Here is a 20995-nt window from a genome sequence, read left to right on the forward strand (position 1 = left end):
ATATAGTGTGACATGGTTTTCTCCTGCATTCAATAGATATCATCAAAAACTTGGACCGGAGGGAGTGCGTGTGCGTGAGACATTTGCTGCGCCAGATTTAATTTTTATCCTTCATGTTTTCAAACTATATTAGATGTACTAATACTATCTCCAGTCATTAATATAAAACCCGATTTGATAGTTAATTTAGTTTTAAATATAAGATTTTAAGCTATTTTATCTCTCATATTTATTTATTTTTCAAAGTAATCTTTGTAATAGTTGTTTATGTTTAATGTTTCATCAAATAGTAGTTCTAGCTAATAGCTTAATATACATGATTAGCAATAGTGCCTACTTATTACAAATAATTAACTTAACTAATTTTCGTAATCTACTCAAATTAGTAAACTAGCTTTTGTGTTTATATTAAAAGTTTCATCAAATGATAATTTTAGTTAATAGTTTAATACACATGATTAGCAATGATATTTTAGGAAAGACAACAACAATTTATTATAAATAACTAATGTAACTAATTTTCTTAATCTACTCAAATTTGTAAACTGGCTTTTATATTAAACATAGTAATATTTTTTTTTCTCTATAAATGTTTGCTTGGAATACATTATAAGTGATGGAAACATCTAGTTAGAATACATGATTTGCGATGAGATTGACTGAAACTGAGATCATGCAAATCTAAACTAAGATGAAGAAATTTTATTGTGTAAAAATAACACGCAGAAAGCTTTATTGTTCATCAGGGAAACAAGATACACAAATTGATCATTTAGTGGAAAGGCCCATATAATCAGTGGGTCCATAAGGTAGGAAAAGTTCTGCGAAAAATCCTTTCTTTCTTCTGGGGTTACATCCCATATCCTTGCAGAGTTGGTCATTGTACCAAATATGGCAATTGGTGATACATGACTTCCAATAATACTTCCCACCATACAGTTTCATACTATCTTCCCAAATCTTAACTTCCTTTTCCATTTCTCTCACACTGGGCAGTTCAATGCTTCCATCCAGAAAGCTTGCTAGCCACTTGCACCTCATTTCAAAAGCAAAGAGATTTGAGAGTCCCTCTGCAAATCCTATTATTGCTACTTGTGGGATTCTGGCATGAAGTATTTGTCTGTAATCATGCAACAAATTCAAAATACTTTGTTAGTTTTTAGATTTTATACCTTTGCTTACCTAAGAATCTTTCTATGAGAAAGAAATGGCTCATACCTGTATAATGGAACTGAGGACTTAGCTGACGGGGCTATGTGATTTTGGAATAATGGAGACTTGAAGATGTTTCTGAGCTTTTGGTCACCTCTGAACCCTGTAGCAAGAATCACCAGATCTGTCTCTATGGGTTTTGAATCTCCATCAATGATTAAACCTTCTTTGCAGAACTTAAAGCCCTCTGATCTCTTTATAATGATGCTTCCTTCTTTTACTCTATCATAAAAATTTTGAGGAAGAATTCCAATCTGACATGAAGAGAGTCCTTGAAGAAAGCTGTCATTGGGTACCAATCCAAATTTGTCTAGTGGCAGCCTCCATCTGAGGTTTGACTCGACAAACTTTGAGATTGCCCATCTCTGAAAATGCAAAGACGAATCATCAGCACGAAGATGATTTCTCTGTTTGTGAGAATATATGCACATGAGATGTGCAGGATTTACCAATGGGGCGAAGAGAGTAGCCACAAGGCTTAGGAAGAAGGATTCACCAGGTTTGTGAAACAAAAACTCAGAAAAGCGATTGAAGTACAAGAATGCAAGATTAATTCCCCAAATATTAAAATCTGGGAGAAACCAGTGTACTGTCCTTTGAACCATGGTGCAGGGCTGCTTGATTCCTGTATATATAAAAAGCATTTTGGGAGACAGAACTTTTATGTAAGTGATTTGTAGGAAGGCAAGAAAGAAAAGTTTTACCATTTGCAGATGCACACTCAGCTACTACATCATAGGCAGATTTCTGGGAGCCTATTACTGTAACTCTCTTTGATTTGATCAATTTAGCAGCATCCTCATTTGCCATTGAAGAGAAGTCCATTGAGTGTATGACCTGACCTTTGAACACTTCCGGGCCTTGTCCTGCAGGGAATTTAGGTATGTTTGGCACACCACTATATTTTCCAATGCACAGAACCACAAATTCAACCTCATACACCTATAAAAAATACCCAATATTATAGATACACGGTAGTCTGGACAGTGCACATATGTATTTGTAATTTGTATGTAAATACCTACCTCGGTGGAAAGACTCTCTGTATCTTGCACTTGAAGGTGCCATTTTCCCTTAGAGCCAAAGGGCTTGCCAGTTCCACCCCACAAATCCCAAGACTCGGTAATTTCTTCAGTAACCTCGCCAACATAGTCAATATCGATGACTTTAGAGTTGAATCTGATGTGAGATAAGATCCCAAACTTTTGAGCATAGGAATCCAAATACTGCAAAACCTGGAGGCTACTTGGATTCTCTTCTTTGACAGAAGAATCCCATGGAAAATCAGAAAACCTGTAAGATTCCCTGCTGTTCTGAAGTTTGGTAGACTCAATTGTGTGCCTCCAGAGTCCTCCTATGCCATCTTCAGCCTCAAAGACGACTGGATGAAATCCCTTCTCTACTAAGTATTTGCAGGCAAGAAGACCACTGGTTCCTGCTCCAATAATCCCCACTCTTCTCTCCATTCTCATCTTTCAATGCTCGATTCTCTGATTTTACCCTAACAAGCATTATATCTAAATCGATTATTCAAAAAGTCAGTACATTTCTTTTTGGAATTGTTTTCTTCAACGTTTTTTTTTTTTTGGACCAGGGTTTCTTCAACGTTTGACTTCGTGGGTTGTTTGTTTTTTCATTAGAAAAGAGCTTCAGTCGTCTACTGGAAATATATCTATCGCCACCTCATATTTGGAAGGCGGTGGGTGATGACTGGTTCAGTGAGTCTTACTGGCGCTTTTTTTTTTTGTAGCTTCATGCCTTCATCAGACTCTATTCAATATATGTGTGCGTGTGTGTTTGAATGTCTTGACTGGGCTTGATCTCTGGGAGTTTATCACGATTACTTAATTTATTTTATATAGGAAGCTGAAGCTAACTTGAGTTACTCTTTTAACGAATAGAAAATGTTTATTCCATAAAAAATTGCAGACGCTAGGACCGTTAAGAGGTTGTCTGATGTGAAATAAGCTAATTTAATCATTTTTTTTTACCGGAAAATACATTGATTTAATCATGAATCATAAATAAACTAGGGTAGTAATAAAATTCTTCATTTAATTTATGTATCTCAAATTCAAATATTAGTATATGTTTTACCAAATTAAAATATTAGTATATAACAGAATGCCATTACTAGTAAAATCTGAACTTAATACTTAAGTCTAAAAAAATTAATATTTATTCATAAACACATACTATAACTCAAAACAATCAACAAATAATTAATAATCCATTATCATATTACTTAGTATATCCATAGTTACATGTTTAATATTAAAGCTAGTTTGACATTTAATTTAGTTATAAATATAAGACCTCAATTCACTTTATTCCTTATATTTATCAAGTTTGCCATTAAGTAATTCCTATAGTGGTTCCATGTGTTAAATTGTTACTATCAATAGATAATTCAAACACACATGATTAATTAAGGTATTTTAGGAAAGACACCACAAACAATTAACTTAACTAATTTCTTTAATCTGACCAAATTAGTCAACTATGTCTTATATTGAGGACTGAATATAGAATTATCTATTAGTATCTAGTACTCCTCTATTCCTTAATGTAAGACCTATTTAACTAATTTTATTAGATTAAAAAAGTTTGATAAGTTAGTTAATTATAACAAATAAGACATATTTTTTTTTCTAAAACACCATAATTATCTTTCTTAATATCCTCCCCCTCTCCTACTTGACCATAGTTAAGAAAGTATTAATAAGAGTAATTTAAGAAAGATTGATAAACATGAGAAATAAATTTTATATTTATGATCAAAACTAACTTAATAATTAGGTCATATATTTATAGTTGGGAATACGGGCTAACCCGCGGGTTGCAAGCTAGCTCACCACAACCTATAGGTTATGCAGTGTGAGCTGGAATAACTTGCATTTTGGTAGGCTGGAAAAATGCCAACCTTAACCCATCATAGCGGGTTGGTAGGCTAGCCCACCATCTTCTTTTTTTTTTTTTTTCAATTCTTAACTTTTAAACCTTATTTTTTATTTAATTTTTTAAATTAATAAATGGTGATCCAAAATGTTAAAAACAATCACAAGTATAAATTATGTTTAATGACACTTAAAATAATTAATACAAATATAAAACAGTACATTACAAATATTTTACATGATTAACATTTAACGTAAACTCATCAAGTGATAAATTTTACAATTTTTTCATACAAGTACCATGTTTGATACAGAAAACTATCTCTTAATAGATTAGAAGTATATCTATCTAATTTTTTTAAAGTTCATTCACTATATTTTTCTAAAACACCGTTTTCTATAATAAATATTATCTTGTATTTGATTTGGTGGTTAAATTTTTGTTATACATATAGTATGCTTATTTTTTAAAATATTTTTTGCGCATATATGTAACATGAAAATTAAAATATAAATGAGGGAAAAATTTTTAAATATAATAACATATATTTACGTGAAATTTTTTTTTAAAAAATGATAGGTTAGGCTGACCAACCCGCCACAACTCATGAGTTATGCGGTGCAAGCTAAAATAGTTTACACTTTAGGGGTTATCAAAACGCCAACTCTAACCCGCTTTTTTATGGGGGGTTGATAAGCTGGCTTGTAGGCCTCAACATCATATTCCCAATTCTACCAATAAACAGAGGAGTATTATATAGAAAAGTAGACTGTTTTGGGACCTAGTGTGAGAAAAATTGTGTAATTATGTGCTTGTCTCTGGTTTTAAAAAAAAAAAAAAAGTGCTTGTGACCTATTTCCCATGATCGTCCGCACTGCTTCGAAAATTAGGTTTGATAATTCATTTTAAATTGATTTAAAAAAATATAATCAATGAAAACAATTTTAATCTAAATATTTTGTAAATAAATATCATATTTTATCAGCTATTTACTTGAAGACAAGAATCCCTACTATTCGCGTCAACATGAGTTGGTACAAACAAAATATATCTATCCTAATTTTTTTCTGATTATTTTCTCTAATCAAATATAATGTTATTTGTAATTTTATAATTCTATCAAAGAAAAAGAAGGGACTTATATGTGTGTGTGTGTGTGATTAAGGATTAGATTTTTTATATGAAAATCAGCTGAACATCTACACTATTTTTATATGTATCTTCATTTTTCATCAGCAGATTTCATATAACATCTGTCTCATGATTTTTAGTGTTTAGGAACATTTTCAGTAACTTCTAATGAAAAAATGGATTCAGTGACAGAAACTGTCAAATTTGGCGTCATTAAATAAGTAACAGAATCATTGGCAGTTGCTATGTCAAATAATTTAAATCCACATTAAATAGAGTGTGAAGATGAGTGATTGTGCTGAGATAGAGTCTAATATCATATATACTTCTATCTTCAAAATCAATTTGTATTAACCGAAACAGTCCTTTATAAAATTTAAACTACACTCAAATTTAACTACTCCCTCTGGTTCATAATATAAGTTGCTTCTAGAAGATTGGTTTAATTTAAAATACAAGTCACTTGGAAAGTATTTGATGCCTATTTGTCAATTTTGTCTCTGCAGTTAATACTTAAATATAACTTCTCGTGTTTTTCTCTCTCTCCTTCATAACCTTATTTAATATGGGTAAAGTTAGAAAAAAAATCAATTTGGAACAGATTTAATGAGTCAACTATCATTTTTTGATATTGAGAAATTAGTTAAAGTGACTTATATTGTGTATTAGTATACAAAACTAACAGCATGCAGGAAGTCTTTGCAGGAGGTCTTATTGACACAAGGAAAACAGAATTTCCAAATTGCTCATTTAGTGGGAAGGCTCACATAATCAGTGGGTCCATAAGGTTGAAAAAGTTCTGCAAAAAGGCTCCTTTTTTTTTTTTTCCCCTGGGGTTACCTCCCATGTCCTTGCAGAGTTGGTCATTGTACCAGATATTGCAATTTCCAATACATGACTTCCAATAATACCTCCCACCATATAGCTTCATATTGTCTTCCCAGATTTTTATTTCCTTTTCCATTTCTCTCACACAGGGCAGTTCAATTCTTCCATCAGAAAGCTTGCTAGCCACTTGCACCTCATTTCAAAACCATACAGATTTGAGAGTCCCTCTGCAAATCCTATTATTACTACTTGTGGGATTCTAGCATGAAGTATCTTTCTGCAATGTTATAAGATATTCAAAATATGGTCAGGTTTAGATTTTATGTCTTTGCTTAGTGCTTATTTAAGAATCTATCTGTGAAGGATAAGTTGTCAAACCTGTACAATGGAACTGAGGAGGTAGCTGAGGGGGTGATGAGATTTTGGAATATTGGTGATTTGAATATATTTCTGAGCTTTTGATCACCTTTGAACCCTGTAGCAAGAATCACCACATCTGTCTCTAATGGTTTTGATTCTCCATCAATGATTAAACCTTCTTTGCAGAACCTAAAGCCCTGTGATCTCTTTAGAATGATGCTTCCTTCTTCCACTTTGTCATAAAAATGTTGAGGAAGCATTCCAATCTGACATGAAGAAACATCTTGGAGAAAGCTTTGATTAGGTACCGATCGAAACTTATGCAGAGGTAGCTTCCATCTTAAGTTTGATTCAACAAACTTTGAGACTGCCTATCTCTGAAAATGCATAGAGGAATAATAAGCATTAAAATGATTGTTTGTGAGTATATCTGCATAGGGATATATGATGTTCTGGATTTACCAATGGTGAGAACAAAGCAGCCACAAGGCCAAGGAAAAATGATTCACCAGGCTTGTGAACTAAAAGCTCTGAGGAGCGATTGAAGTACAAGTAGCCAAGACTAATTCCCCAGATATTAGCATGTGGGAGCAACCAGTGTGCTGTCCTTTGAATCATTGTGCAGGGTTGTTCTATTCCTGCAAAGAAAGCATTGAAAGATATAAGTTTTATTCGTGATTTGTGAAAGCAAGGAGAAAACGGTATTAGTATTACCATTTGCAGATGCACACTCAGCTGTTATATCATAAGCAGATTTCTGAGAGCCTATTACTGTAACTCTCTTTGATTTGATCAATTTGGCAGCATCCTCATTTGCCATTGAAGAGAAGTCCATGGAGTGCATAACCTGGCCTTTGAACACTTCTGGGCCTTGTCCTGGAGAGAACTCAGGTATGTTTGGCAGACCACTATATTTTCCAATGCACAGAGCCACAAACTCAACTTCACACACCTGTACAAAATACCCAATATTGTAGATAAACAGTACAACTCATTTTTCAGATTCTGTATTTGTTTGTAAATTACCTTACCTACCTCAATGGAAAGACTCTTGGTGTATTGCACTTGAAGAAGCCATTTTCCTTAGAGCCAAAGGGCTTGCCAATTCCACCCCACAGATCCCAAGACTTGGTAATTTCTTCAGTAATCTCGCCAACATATTCAATATCAATGACTTTAGGGTTGAATCTGATGTAAGATAGGATCCCAAGCTTTTTAGATAGGAATCCAGATACTGCAAAACCTGGATGCTACTTGGATACTCTTCTTTGACAGAAGAATCCCATGGAAAACCAGAAAACCTGTAAGATTCTTTGCTGCTCTGAAGCTTGGTAGACACAATGGTGTGCCTCCAGAGTCCTCCTGTGCCATCTTGAGCTTCAAAGACGATGGGACGAAAGCCCTTCTCTGTTATGTATTTACAGGCAAGAACACCACTGATTCCTGCTCCTATAATCCCCACTCTTCTTTCCATTCTTGGCTGTCAATACTTTGTTCTCTTTCTGATTTGAGCATAATAATAATAATAGTAAGCTTTAGATTTATTATATTGGTGCTTCAAAACGGTCAATACAAGTTGTTACTTTTTTCTTTGGGTTGTGTTTGTTTATCCTTATAAGTTATAACATAGAGCTTCGAGATTTCCGGGTCTTAGTTGAGCTTGATTTTTGGGAATTCATCATGACTATTTAATTGTTTTTGTATTGAAAGTTCAACTAGTGAGAATTTTAAACGGAAGTGACTCTTGTTATGAACAGAACCTTTTTGGCCATTTTATTTTCGTTAACCAAACGTAATATTTTCGTTGATGAAAATCGAAACCAAATATTACTTGTCCAGTTTTAAATATAGGATCTATTTTGTAGGATAATTTACACTATAAAATAGATCTTATATTTATATTTAGAATCGAAGGAGTAGATGATTTGATAAATTGAACAATTTGAAAATGTATTAAAGTTAATTGTAATTGATTAAGCGCGTGTCTCTCTATATGTATGATTTGATGATGGTCCCGTTGATCATTTTGCTGATGGGTCAAATTATATTCTTTATTCACTTTAGGAGAATAATACATTATTCATAGAAAGTGAATTATATTTGGCAATATATTACAAATTTCAGGATATTTATAGACAAGTAAATCCAAAGATTTTAAGTATAAAAATATAATTACACCCACCCGAACTTATATATGTATTTTCTCTTTACCAGTCTTCATATGGTTACGGAAGGATATACATATTATATACATTAGTTGAACTTTAATTCAAAAATATTATGATTTCTTACACGTAAATCTGGTTAGATAAATATTTGAACATGTGAGCATCTATATAATGATTTTTTTAATATTTGCCTCACAATATTTAATATTTCTGAAGATCCAATAAAAATTTTAGTTTCGGTCAACCCTCCGTAATTAGGGAAAATTGAAAGAAAAAAAAGTCTCCTATTAAAAATTATATTGATGAGAATGACTCAATAAACCCTATAAGATTGATTTAACAGAACACCGATACTCTGATTAGATTATCTTTACGCATAAAATTTTTAATGGAGAATTTTTTTTCTCCCTATTTTTCTTTTTAATCAAGCAGGGTCTGTTTAGCTTTGAGTTTGGAAAAATAAATTTAGCACAACTGATTTATAGGATTGATTTTAATATTTGTACCAAAAAAAGATTGATTTTAATAAAATTAAAAAATAGAATTAAAAACCGTCCTTTTGGGTCTTAAAAAAGATTTAAGGTACATTTAAACAGGGACTAAAACTTTTTGTTTTGGAGGAAAAAATTGGACGGCAACGATGGCGGCAAGCCTGAGTTGAAAGAGCGGATAGAATCATTAAGAAACACAAGGCCCTGAGAAATTCATGGATAAAGAAAGAAACTGTATTAACTACTTCACTGCACTTTGAGAAGCTGCAACAATGGCGACTGCCATCAAACCTTGCCTTCCACTCTCTCCTTTACTCAAACGTAGCGTTTCCCCTCCACCTAATTCCTGGGTTTCCTGCAAGCCCAATTTCGACTCCCTCCAAGTCTCTCGCCTTGGCCATTATCATCGACCTCAATTCGCTGCCTCAGTTGCATTCAACCCTCAGGGGAATTTCGACATCTCTATGTTCGAAGAAGATGGTAACCGCTGAGCTTTTGCTCTCTCTTTTTTGTCTCTTCAATTATTTCTACCCTAATTGTTGTTGCGTTGTGTACCTTTCAAATGGGATTTTCTTCATACTTATTTACTGCTCGGAGCTGTCGTTGCAATTTGACTATCTATGCACTGATATGAAAATAATAAGAATTTCTTTACTTTTAGAGAAAACCGAGTTATTGTTTGACAGAAGTTTTTCCACCTGAAATAGACATAGGTAGAATCAGGATAACGCAGGAATCTTGATGAAATCGTTTAGGACATGAAAAGAATTTTCTGGTCTTGGAGCTACGTATGAAATGTTGAATTGAGAATCCTAATGTGCACCACATGGTACAATTTGTTTGAACTTCCATAAGTTTGAAGGTTTTCACTACTGATCCAAAGTGTAATGTCAAGAATCCTATTGGGCCATACATGCTTAGGTGAGGAATGATCATTGATATGAGCTTGTGTGGGTGTGTGTGCGGTTTTCATTTCTTACCATTGTTGGCTTGCCATGAGATGATCCACACCTTTGGGTGCTATAGAGAAGCATGAAATTTCAGTAAATCACCTGCAGAGGATGCAGATAGTCTAGAAATTAATTTCCCAGTTATCTATTTACACTATAATATCGTGAAGTTGTAGTGCTTGATATAGTTAATGGAATCTGTTAAACTATACTTCAACAGATTTTGGTTGACAGATACTGCTAAGGTTGAACCTCCTATGCCCCCAACTGAAGGAAGATTTGAAGTAGTTGTTGACAATAATGCTATTAGTAGCCTTGACTTGACCCCCTTTCAAGCTGCTACTGGCATGAAGTCTCCTTTATCGGGTATGATTCAGAAAACTTTGAAAGAAACCACAGATAGGCTATATACAAATTGATACTTCATGATGGCAATTGGTTTTACAGTTAGTCCTAAAGAATATCTTGAACGAACAATTGGCTTTACCATCAACTACACTAGAGAAGATCCGGGCGATCCTCGGGAACTGTCGGAGTTTCCTGACATTAGACTCTGGTTTGTGAGGCTCGATGCTACTTATCCATGGCTGCCTGTCTTGCTGGATTGGAGAGCTGGAGAATTGGCCCGTTATGCTGCCATGTTGGTTCCTCATCAGGTGACTAAGAAACATTAATTTTGTGCTGTTATAGATCATAATAGAATTTGTCACATACATTCACTTCAACAATTTAATGTTTTGGTCATTTGACATTGTGGCGAATGGTCCAGATTCTTTTGACCCTCATCATTTCGTTTCTCTTTATTTTTCTTTAAATATATTAGACTACATCCAGTCATTAATATAAAAGCTAGTTGACTGGTAGATTAAAGAAATTAGTTAAATCAATCATTTGTAATAAATAAATGTAGTCTTCCCTAAAATATCTTTTCTAATTACATATATTAGCTAGAACTATTATTTGATGAAACTTTAACATGTGCAAGTGTGCAACTACTAGGATTACTTTAGAAAAATATAGACAAATATGAGAGCCAAAGTGAATTAATATATTATGTTTATAACCTAATTGAATGTCAAACTAACTCTTTTATTAAAAACAGGAGGTAATATATACACTCACTTTTACGAATGTAGAAGATTTGAATGGTACACTTATATCTGGTATATATGCTACAGATGAATATGAGAATGGGAGTTGTGTTCAATCCCGAGGCACTGGAACTGTTTGTGATGAAGAAGGTGTTCATCGTGTACTCCTGGTTGAAGCATCACAACATTCCAAAACCAGAATTGAAGACAAATGACATGGCCAGGATGCTTGGATTTGGAATTGGGAATGAACTATATGACCTCATTGAGAGCCACCCACTTGATCTTTCATAAGAATTCATGACAAGCCCATATGGGTTTAGCTAAAGCGGCAGCTATGGATAATACCTCTCGCCTTTAAAAAAAAAAAAAAAAACTTTACCCACACTTTTTGTGTTCTGCCATACTGCATATCAGTAGAGAGGAAGAAGATAAGGAGAGGCATCTATAAGAATTGACATATATAACGAGTTATTTTCATTGGTCCAACAATGAAATAAAGGTAATTGTCTTGTTGATCTTGTATAATGTATACTACCTCCGATCCTAATTATAAAAGCTAGTTGACTGATTTGAGGAGATTAAAAAAATAAGTTAAGTTAGTTATTTGTAATAAATAGATGTTATCTTTTCTAAAATATCCTTACTAATCAAGTTTTTTGGCTAAAACTACCATTATGAAAAGACTATCTTAGAAAAAAAAAAGGACAAATATAAAAGATAAAGTGGATTGAGATATTATAATTAGGACTAAAATAAAAGTTAAATAAGGTCTTATATTAAAGAGAGCAGGTAGTACGAATCTAAGTGGGGAAATGGGCAACAATAAGTATGTTATCAAACATTGATTAGTGTGTTTGCATTTGAAAAAGTTATCTTATTGATAAGTTGTGAATAGTACGGTTCATCTTAAGCTGAGGTTTATACAAATACACAGGCCTACTCTAGTTTGCGCATAGGATAACGATACTCTTATACATCTTAGAGCATGTCTGGGGGTGTCGGGCCCCCTTTCTTATTTTTGATTAAACAAAAACATAATCAAAACGGGATTGGTGGTGCAAAACGCACACCCCAAACGCACCCTTAACTTGGGTGCAGTTTGGACCGAACAAGAGCTAGCCAATCTGATTGCCAAAACAGAGCACTGTTTTCTGACCCAGCCTATGCCCTTGGGTTGGGCTTATCTTCTTTTACGAAAATGAAAAATCCAAATCCTTTTCTTTTGGGAAAGAAAATGATGGTAACGGACAGTTATTGAGAGCCCTTTTTTTTTTGTTAATTTTGTCATCGACAATTGTAGACCTTAAACTTTGCTTCATTTAATTCATTATAATGTCAATCAATCTCTGTCATGATTATATCTATAAAACTTGTAAGAAGTCGCACCTTTCACACTCAGTAAATAGATCGAGTAACTTCACTTTTTTATAAATCCACGTAACATGAGACAACAAAATAATAAAGGAAACTCAACAAAAAAAATCTTTGAATTTCAAAATTCTAAATCAGTCTTGTTTATTACACTCTACTAACAATTAATAATATTTAAAAAGTAACTAACAACACATTTTTATAATCATTTTTGATTTGAAATTTTAAAATTTTAAAGGCATCATTTTGAGATTTTTCTAAACAATAATAAGAATATTGATCATTATTTTTTTTTTAAAAAAAAGCTATAAGAAGAAGAAATCTTTAGGGAAACAAGCACGTATATATGTACTATAGCCATGTAGGTTGCCTTTTCAGACGACAAAGAAAGAAGAGCATTAATTCAAAGGACAGTTTGTCCCAGGCTAAGCTATATACACTATGCTTCATCACATGCAAATTTGAAAACATCATGTGCAGTTTATAATAGAGAGAAAGCGAAGACTTTTGTGGAAAAGACACTTACCTAATTGATCCCAACGTCTTGTCTTTCACATGATGAACAATAACAAAACCCTGCATGCATGCACAGGCTTTTAATTTTTGGAACTTACTACATATTGCATGGAAAGAGCGAACCTTGAAGCAACGATAAGACTGATATCATGCGGTTTGAAATCACGGACTCAAATCTTGAAAATAATCTCTCCGCTTGTGAGGGTAACAATACGTACACCTATCTCTCCGCTTGTGAGCCTTATACACTGGGTTACCGTTAGAATTATATAGTTGCGTGTGTGTGTGTGTGTGTGTCATTTTTCAAGGCAATATATTCAAGGTAGAGCTAACTGATGAGTTTGATATAATTTGGTTAATTTCGTCCCCACAAGGAGACGAAAACCCTAATAAAAGAGCACCAAGGTCGACATTAAAATCTGAATCATATATTTTGTGGGGCTTCTTCGACATGGGAGGGTAGAGCCATTGTTCTAATTAATAACTTGCCATGTGATATATATATACTGAGAGACAAGTCCATGTGACGTTTTAAAAGGTCACTACTCTTAGGTATGGGGAAAGGCTATAAGCAAGATGGATATATATATATATATATATATCCCTATGTATGGATGCAACTTATTCACGTCTTCCACAATTGATTTGTGTGTGTGTGTGTGGGTGTGTGAGAAACATATATATGACATCACGTTCTTTTTCTGTTTACCCAAATGAGTAATAATGTTATTATGTTCCCTGAAAACGTACTGTGTTTAAGATAAAAACAAACCACTTTATGTAGCTCATGTATTTTATTTATTTTAACAATTTTATAATTTATTTATTCATTATACAAAAATAAGTAATTATATTAATTACTTTACTAAATGTTGTGTACTCTAATAATTCAGCTGAAGAGATACACACACACACACACACACACATTTTTTAAGAAAATCATTTTTAGGTATACATAGATAAAGACTGGTTCCTGTTGTTGGTTGACAAATGAACACTTGGGACTTGGGAGTAGGGTATGGCGTTGGGAAAAAATATATGCTTGGACAATGGACCCTATATATGTTTTTCTTTTTCAAATTTGTTTCTTTTTATTGATAGTTTCCCAAATTTGTTGAAGCAAAAATAGAGGCCTCTTCGACCCCACCAATAATGTTATATATAGACACACACATACACATAACTGTTTCATTGATGACATATTAACATGGTCCGCTTCATATATATTGACAAAAAAAAATATATGGTGTACGTTTCAATATGGATTTGGGGATCAATTTCTTCTTCTTTGAAGTTCCTTTTAACCCCCCCCCCCTTTTTCTTGATATGCCATATATGGCTGAATTTTTTTCCAGAAAAAGATTTCCTTTTAATTAAGAATCATTTTATATTAAGAGGTCATGTAAATTTAGATAAGTACATATTAATACAAATTTTAAAAAAATAAAAATAAAAATAAATTAGGGTGATTCAAATTTCAGTGCTGATCACTTTTAAGGAGCATCAAAACCATTTCCATGTATCATCAATAGCTAATGAAGTTAGGCTTAATAATCTGATATACGAGAGTCTCGTCAAAAAAATAATCTACAAGTACTAGTCTCAAAGATTAAGATTACCATAACTCTGGTAATTAAATGTGGGACTTGTATAAATGTTTTTATACGGAAAATATTAATATTAATATATCCAAACCAAAAAGCAAGGGAACAATATCACTAATATAGTAATTATTTATCATGAATTGTAAACAATAATTAATAATTAGGTGTTCCTAAACTGGGAAGTCCAGAGAAGCTAAGCCAGGCTGGAGTGTTTGGTTGGGAAGTGACAGATAATCCCAAAACAAGAACCCTAATTTTCTATATTGAAGAAAAAGTTAATGGTACGCCTTTTAAGTGTTTTATTTTACGGACTCCAAATTCTCACTTTGAGAAACATATGTCCCCATGTCGGACTCCTGTTCCTTATCGTAAATCCTAATTTTTTTTCCTCTCATATATATATAATAATTAAAAGTTAGTAATAATTAACAACGTTTTATTATAATTTTAACTAGTGGTCATAAGAGTTCAAAATGATTGAGGGGGGATGGCATAAATTATTAAAATAAGCGCACAATTAATTAAAATGAACTGTTGATCATCAAAACATGATGATGAGCTGATTCAGTGTTATTAGTTTATAAAGGATTAATAATTTATTAATCTCGTGTTTAATTTCAATTTTTTTTAATTGATTGACCAGGCATGATCCTTTTTTTTTTTCATGAGTATTCTTTTGCTGGTACACCATTGTACAAACAGTATATGGTTGATGAGTTGTGCGAAGATGATGATTAATTAGGTTATAAATAAATTATTTAGTATGAAAAGTGGTTAATTAATTAAGTGAAAGTATCGATTAATTAAGTGTGGCGTGTTCGCTAGTACCAAAACGACAGTGTCCCCAAAAAACACATTCATAAAGCGACATTCGTTTTGATAATGGCGACATATGCTCTGGACTTCCACCGGTTTCTAACTCTCGATCCCGATCTTTTCAACAGTGTACCAAACTACCAATACTGTTATGCATATTAATTAATTGTCATATTTAAATTTTAAAAAATGTATCAAAATTTTTCTCTATATACTTTCGAATATGTTGCAGAAAATATTTACAATATTTTATTTGGAAATAGAAATTTGATCGGTTAGCTTCATTGATCAAATATGAGATGTGAAACTTGCCAGGAAAATGGCAAAAAAAAAAAGACTGCCTAAATAGAAAAATTGCGTGCAGGAACCAGTTTATAAAAATTGCTATCAAAATTCGTATTCTTGTTGTCAAAACCCATATTAATATTGTCACAAGTTTTTATTTGTAATTTTTCTACTTTGATGGTTTTTTTTTGGTCATTTTTCTAATTTTTTATTAGCTACAACTTATGCAAAGAGCATATGCGTTGAAATGTAATTCAATACTACCCGGTCCTAATTATAAGACTTTGTTTGCTCAGGTCTTATAGTTAGGATTGGAGATAGTATAACATTTTCTAATGATTTTTTCAAATATATAAATATATACTTGAAATATATACTTGCTTCCAAAATTCTTTTGGTTATTTAAATAATTGCAAACGAAAATTATTAGCATATGCATGCGTTTGCGTTTTAAACAAAAAGAAAGGAGTCTGAAGAATGAAGAATACCACATGACAGGTTCTGACAAAGTCGCCTCCCAGTGTTTCCCTGTTGCCCGGGGCACAAGCATCCCTTGTGGAAGTGGCGGTGCCTACGTGTGCCTCTGTCTTCTTACATATACTATTCAATATTAATTCATGCACATACCAAATTTTAAAACAATTAGTATCATTTTTTAAATTAATCCGAATTTAGTATTATCATTTAATCTAAAGTTAAATACTCCTTCCAAACTTTGATATAGGAGCTAGTTAGAAAAATGAGAGACACGTACACTAATAACTTGAAGTTGAAAGTGGCGGCTTCATATTTACATGAGAACTTTCGTAACATCATCCTACTATGATGTCATTTATTTATATATTATAATTTGCATGACTTAGTTTTAGAAGTTAATAATATAAATATAACTGCAAGATTATAAGGAAAATGCGGGCTGATAGTATGAGTATTAGACAAAAATTTCACCTTCACGGTTATGAAAAAAAAGAGAATCTTTCATCATATTATCTCTTAACTTCGTTCTTAATATAAGAATTAGATTGACATTCAATTTAATTCTAAATATAAACCTCAATCAATTTTCTTTATCATATTTATCCTTTTTTTAAAAAAATTCCTTATAGTAGTTGCAATTAAAGGTTTATTAAATGATAGTTTTAGCTAATATTTCATCCATTTCTTATTATAAGATCCAATTTTTTTAATTAGTTTGTCCCTTTTTATAAGATCTCTTTTGGGTTTGTATAAACAATAAATGTATTTTTACCCACTTTACCCTTAGTTAATATACTCTCTCTTATTATCTTTTTCCAATACATTCTCTCCCATTTTTTTTCTCATTCACACCTACCCACTTATAAATAAGGGCATATTCGGGAGAAAAAAGAGAGAGAGTACATTTTCAACATATTTATTACTTTTAATTAATTTTAAAAGTTTTTTAAAATCATAATATAGTTAAGTGGATCTTGTAATAAGGGATAGAGGGAGTAAACATGGTTAGTATGAGCATTTTAATAAAGACAACACCTATTTATTACAAATAACTAACTTAACTAATTTTTTTTAATCCCTTTAAATTAGTGAACAGGATCTTGTATTAAAAAAGATGGGAGCTAGCGTCTCATATTTTTATAGATATGTTACCGTTTATATTAATGTAATACCCTTTGGCCAATTTTCCTTGGCATTGGCATCTGATGTTACAATCGTCATACTCTAATGTACATTATTTGATTTTCTTCGTATTTTTTATGATACCCGGAATTCTGAGCATATCATATCATTAAATATGGTTTTAGATTTGGTTCTCTGTGACGTTGACATCCACGTGGATTGGCTTTTTCTCTCAGAAGCAACTAACGGACAAAATGACACGTAGGATGAAACGGCGATGCTCCTCCCATAAACGACGCCTTCCCCAATCAAAACGTTACCCATCGCCTTCACATTAACGCCTCTCCTCTTCTACTCATTTCCCTTTCAATGAAAGAAAATTATCCATAAATCCAGAAATTAAATACATATATACTCCTCCGGTCCTTAATATAGGACCCAATTTTTAAGTTGGTTTTGGTCCTAAATATAGGACCCATTTCTCATATTTATTAATTTTCTCTAAATTATCCCTATGGATACTCCCTCAACCATAATCAAGTAGAAGAAGGAGATGGAGTATTAAAAAAGATGATTGTGGTATTTTAGAAAAAATGTGTCACTTTTCTTATAATTAACTAACTTACCTAACTTCTTTAATCTAATCAAATTAGTTAAATGGATCATATATTAAGGACCGGAGGAGTATCTCAAAAAATGATATATTTGCAAGTTAAACTTATGTATATATAAGATAAACTTGCATGCTCACAATACATCTAAAATTTAATAATTTATGTTTATAAATAAAATACTTTCATACTTTTAAGTGAAATAGTGTTATTTACCATTAAACTGGTAAAAAAAATGATTTTTTTGATCCCTCTCTAATGCTATATTCAACTTTCTTACATGAAACCTATGGATAATTTTCTCTTTCAATAATGCCGTGGAAGGCAAAACACAATACTACTTTCTCATCCCCTCTTCCTCTCTCTTCATAAATAATGTTCGTTGAATCAATAATTCAGTTCTTCAAATCAGACAAATAAATAAGATAGAAGACCTAAGTATTTTCCTATTTAATACCCTTCCATGTCCAAAGAGATACTGCCACTTTTACATGAATAATATTTTTCTTTTTATACCAAAAAAAGTTTATTTCATTGATAGCAATAATAAATCTTTTTTGAGGTGATGAGAGTAAATTGGTAATAGTAGGCACCTCCCAACAAGATTTATTATGCGCGTAAGTATTAGAACGATTAGTGCCTTTTTTTCCCAAAAAAAAAAATTAAATTGATCTAATGTTGCCGACTACCTGATGATTCCTAAAAAACAATTGATTTGTAATTTATTATATTACTTGATGAAGTTACTTCTACGGATCACAATTGTTTATTGTTCTTAAGAATGCAACAGAATTTAGATTTTATTCTCAGGGTTGTGCATGAGGATTGAGGATTGAGGAATGATCCAAAACTGGACTTATCATCAACCGGGCTCTCACAAGAGACATTTGTGTGAAACGAGGGAGGGAAAATTGGGAAAAAAAAAGACATGCTTTTGTATTTTTGTTTCCCAAAAGTGAATGGGACAGAACATGAAGCTGGCATTATGGGAGCTTGCAAACACACGAACACATGTATTTGTGAAGAACAAAGCAATCCACAGCCAAACTTACCGCCTAGGGTTCACAAAAAATTCTTCACTCCAAAACCCAAAAAAAGACTGCAATCAAACTTATCATTTCTCAAAACTTGATGTACCTCCCATGTTTCCTCTTCTTCTTGTACTTCCAGTTTTCCCAGCTTTCCTCTTGGCCTTTTCTGTCTTCACTTTCCAATAAAGAGAGCACACTAATTGTAGTTTCTACACTAAACAAATTTCAATGCACAGTCTTCTTACTATTCTGTACCAGCTAAGCATGCACTTAAATGATGAGGAGTTCAAGTAAATTAGTAATTTAATTTCTATAGACATATAGTTGCACTTTAAGGAATGCCACAAGACAACAAACATAAACCCCATTCCCAGTTTAAGTTGAAGAATTTAAAATGTGGACCCCTCTGTCCTCTATATATATCTTCAGCGATCTATGCCCCTGCCAGTCAAGCTCTTCTTTGTGCCAAGATATATTCAAGCCACCACAAGAAAATCCTATCTATTTTCTTGCTATCCTTCAAACTGCTAGCTTCAAATGAGGCCTTCTTTCGTTTTTTCTCTCCTGCTTGTGTCTCTCCTCCTTGCTAAGGTTCAAGGTAAATAATCACAAGATTCAGCAGTGAGAACTTCAGTTAAGACTTCTTTTTTCTGTTATTTAGCAGATGGGAGTTTCTGATTTTCCTTTATTTTTTCCATAGGGATTCGCTGGGACAGAGAGTCTCTAACAGTTCAGAAACAAGCACAACATGTAAGTTCTAATTACTTTTGAAGTTTGGTGCAGCTTTATGGGTCTGTTTCTTCATAAGTTTTAGCCTTCTTTTCAATCATACTTAAATGTAAAAGTTCACCTTTTCTGACTGCAGGATGAAGAAAGTACCTCGATGGAAAAAAGCAATGGAGAAGCTGAGGAGGTTATTCTCTGCAAAGACGACCAATGCACAGGTACCCTGAAGAGAAGACTCTCTAGAGTATCAAGAAAATCACTTAAATGGTTACCTCGAATTCATGAAGATTACTATGGACCCAGACACCATAGATCCAGACACCATTAGTTTTCTTTTTCTTTTCTTTTTTCTTTTTTATCCTTCTTCTTAACATAAGCATTCTTCATGACCTCAGAAACGATGCCTTGTAACTCTCGAGCAAAATTTGTCCCAACAAATCCTAATGACTTATTTTTTTTGGTTATACAGAACCATGCAAGACATTCTCGTTTCCTTCCCTTTTCCTGTCAAGCATCATTCAAGAAAATCAATTAGCACTAACCTGTACTCATGTATCTCATAATATTAAGCATCTTCGATATGTTCTTATTGCTGCAGGAAAGATAAAGAGTAGGAAACTTGTTACCACATCCATTTCATCTTCCAACGAACTTTCAAAGGTTGGTTTAGAGATGACAGAAGCTTTATTAACTTATTAGGCATTAACTCAGAATTAAAAAGATCCTCTTTATGATACTATTACATGATCTATGGGCAGAATAAAGTGAAGAAGGAAGAGGATGAAGCTCACTCCTCTCTAAATGGCAATACTAGAAGGGTGAAACTTGATGGGGAACAAGAGGAAATAAAAGTTCAAACTTTGCCTACTTCAGAGCACCGGGGGCTCCATCATGAGCAGTATCCGGACCTTGTAGACATAACTGAGATGGATTATTCTCCAGCAAGGAGAAAGCCTCCAATACACAATTGAGTCTGGGGAAAAGGGAACAAGCAACTAGAGAAAGGGACAAAAGTTTTCAAGCTTAGCATATTAATAAAATATAGGCCAGAGAAGGTTGGACAGCATTACAGAAATGCTGCAGTTTTTCTAGGAATGATGACTTGTACATTATATAATATAATATTCTATTTTCATTATTGATTAATAATATCATTAGTATTTTAAGTGTTTGTCTATTTGATGATTAAGTTATCATGAGTATAATTAGGGTAGCTTTTCTTCTCTAGGTTCCTTAAACCCCGAGAAAGAAAGTGACATCAGTTTTCTTTCTTTATGCATCGTCAAAGCGTGCCTTTTGTCAGA

At 32.9% G+C, this 20995-nt stretch overlaps 3 protein-coding genes and 1 pseudogene across 3 annotated transcripts; 2 read left to right on the top strand and 2 right to left on the bottom strand.

Moving 5' to 3' along the window:
• Positions 1 to 630: 630 nt before the first annotated feature.
• Positions 631 to 2678, bottom strand: LOC114746147 (probable flavin-containing monooxygenase 1). The gene is made up of 5 exons (XM_028934337.1): positions 2238 to 2678; positions 1917 to 2154; positions 1662 to 1837; positions 1219 to 1577; positions 631 to 1120 (listed from the first exon to the last, which is right to left on the bottom strand). Exons 1-5 carry the CDS (start codon positions 2676 to 2678, stop codon positions 769 to 771), a joined length of 1566 nt encoding a protein of 521 aa, XP_028790170.1. The 3' UTR covers positions 631 to 768.
• A 3309-nt stretch (positions 2679 to 5987) lies between these two features.
• Positions 5988 to 7903, bottom strand: LOC114746141 (probable flavin-containing monooxygenase 1; annotated as a pseudogene).
• Positions 7904 to 9321: 1418 nt separating this feature from the next.
• Positions 9322 to 11604, top strand: LOC114746146 (protein CHLORORESPIRATORY REDUCTION 6, chloroplastic). The gene is made up of 4 exons (XM_028934336.1): positions 9322 to 9568; positions 10273 to 10404; positions 10486 to 10694; positions 11217 to 11604. The coding sequence occupies exons 1-4, from the start codon at positions 9361 to 9363 to the stop codon at positions 11421 to 11423; spliced, it is 756 nt and encodes a 251-aa protein (XP_028790169.1). The 5' UTR covers positions 9322 to 9360; the 3' UTR covers positions 11424 to 11604.
• Positions 11605 to 19328: 7724 nt separating this feature from the next.
• LOC114746148 (uncharacterized) lies at positions 19329 to 20662 on the top strand. The gene is made up of 5 exons (XM_028934339.1): positions 19329 to 19563; positions 19666 to 19715; positions 19831 to 19909; positions 20290 to 20351; positions 20450 to 20662. Exons 1-5 carry the CDS (start codon positions 19503 to 19505, stop codon positions 20660 to 20662), a joined length of 465 nt encoding a protein of 154 aa, XP_028790172.1. The 5' UTR covers positions 19329 to 19502.
• Positions 20663 to 20995: the final 333 nt, after the last annotated feature.

Source organism: Neltuma alba, unplaced genomic scaffold (genome assembly GCF_004799145.2).
Source record: "Neltuma alba isolate B1F8T4 unplaced genomic scaffold, ASM479914v2 tig00004918_pilon, whole genome shotgun sequence".
Lineage (NCBI taxonomy): Eukaryota > Viridiplantae > Streptophyta > Magnoliopsida > Fabales > Fabaceae > Neltuma > Neltuma alba.

Coding starts and splice junctions, on each gene's coding strand:
- LOC114746146 (XM_028934336.1), top strand. CDS start 9,361: ATGGCGACTGCCATCAAACCTTGCCTTCCACTCTCTCCTTTACTCAAA. Junction 10,405..10,485: donor CATGAAGTCTCCTTTATCGG/GTATGATTCAGA, acceptor TTGGTTTTACAG/TTAGTCCTAAAGAATATCTT. Junction 10,695..11,216: donor CCATGTTGGTTCCTCATCAG/GTGACTAAGAAA, acceptor TATATGCTACAG/ATGAATATGAGAATGGGAGT.
- LOC114746147 (XM_028934337.1), bottom strand. CDS start 2,678: ATGGAGAGAAGAGTGGGGATTATTGGAGCAGGAACCAGTGGTCTTCTT. Junction 2,155..2,237: donor CAGAGAGTCTTTCCACCGAG/GTAGGTATTTAC, acceptor TATTTTTTATAG/GTGTATGAGGTTGAATTTGT. Junction 1,578..1,661: donor CTACTCTCTTCGCCCCATTG/GTAAATCCTGCA, acceptor TTGCATTTTCAG/AGATGGGCAATCTCAAAGTT.
- LOC114746148 (XM_028934339.1), top strand. CDS start 19,503: ATGAGGCCTTCTTTCGTTTTTTCTCTCCTGCTTGTGTCTCTCCTCCTT. Junction 19,716..19,830: donor TTCAGAAACAAGCACAACAT/GTAAGTTCTAAT, acceptor TTCTGACTGCAG/GATGAAGAAAGTACCTCGAT. Junction 20,352..20,449: donor CTTCCAACGAACTTTCAAAG/GTTGGTTTAGAG, acceptor ATCTATGGGCAG/AATAAAGTGAAGAAGGAAGA.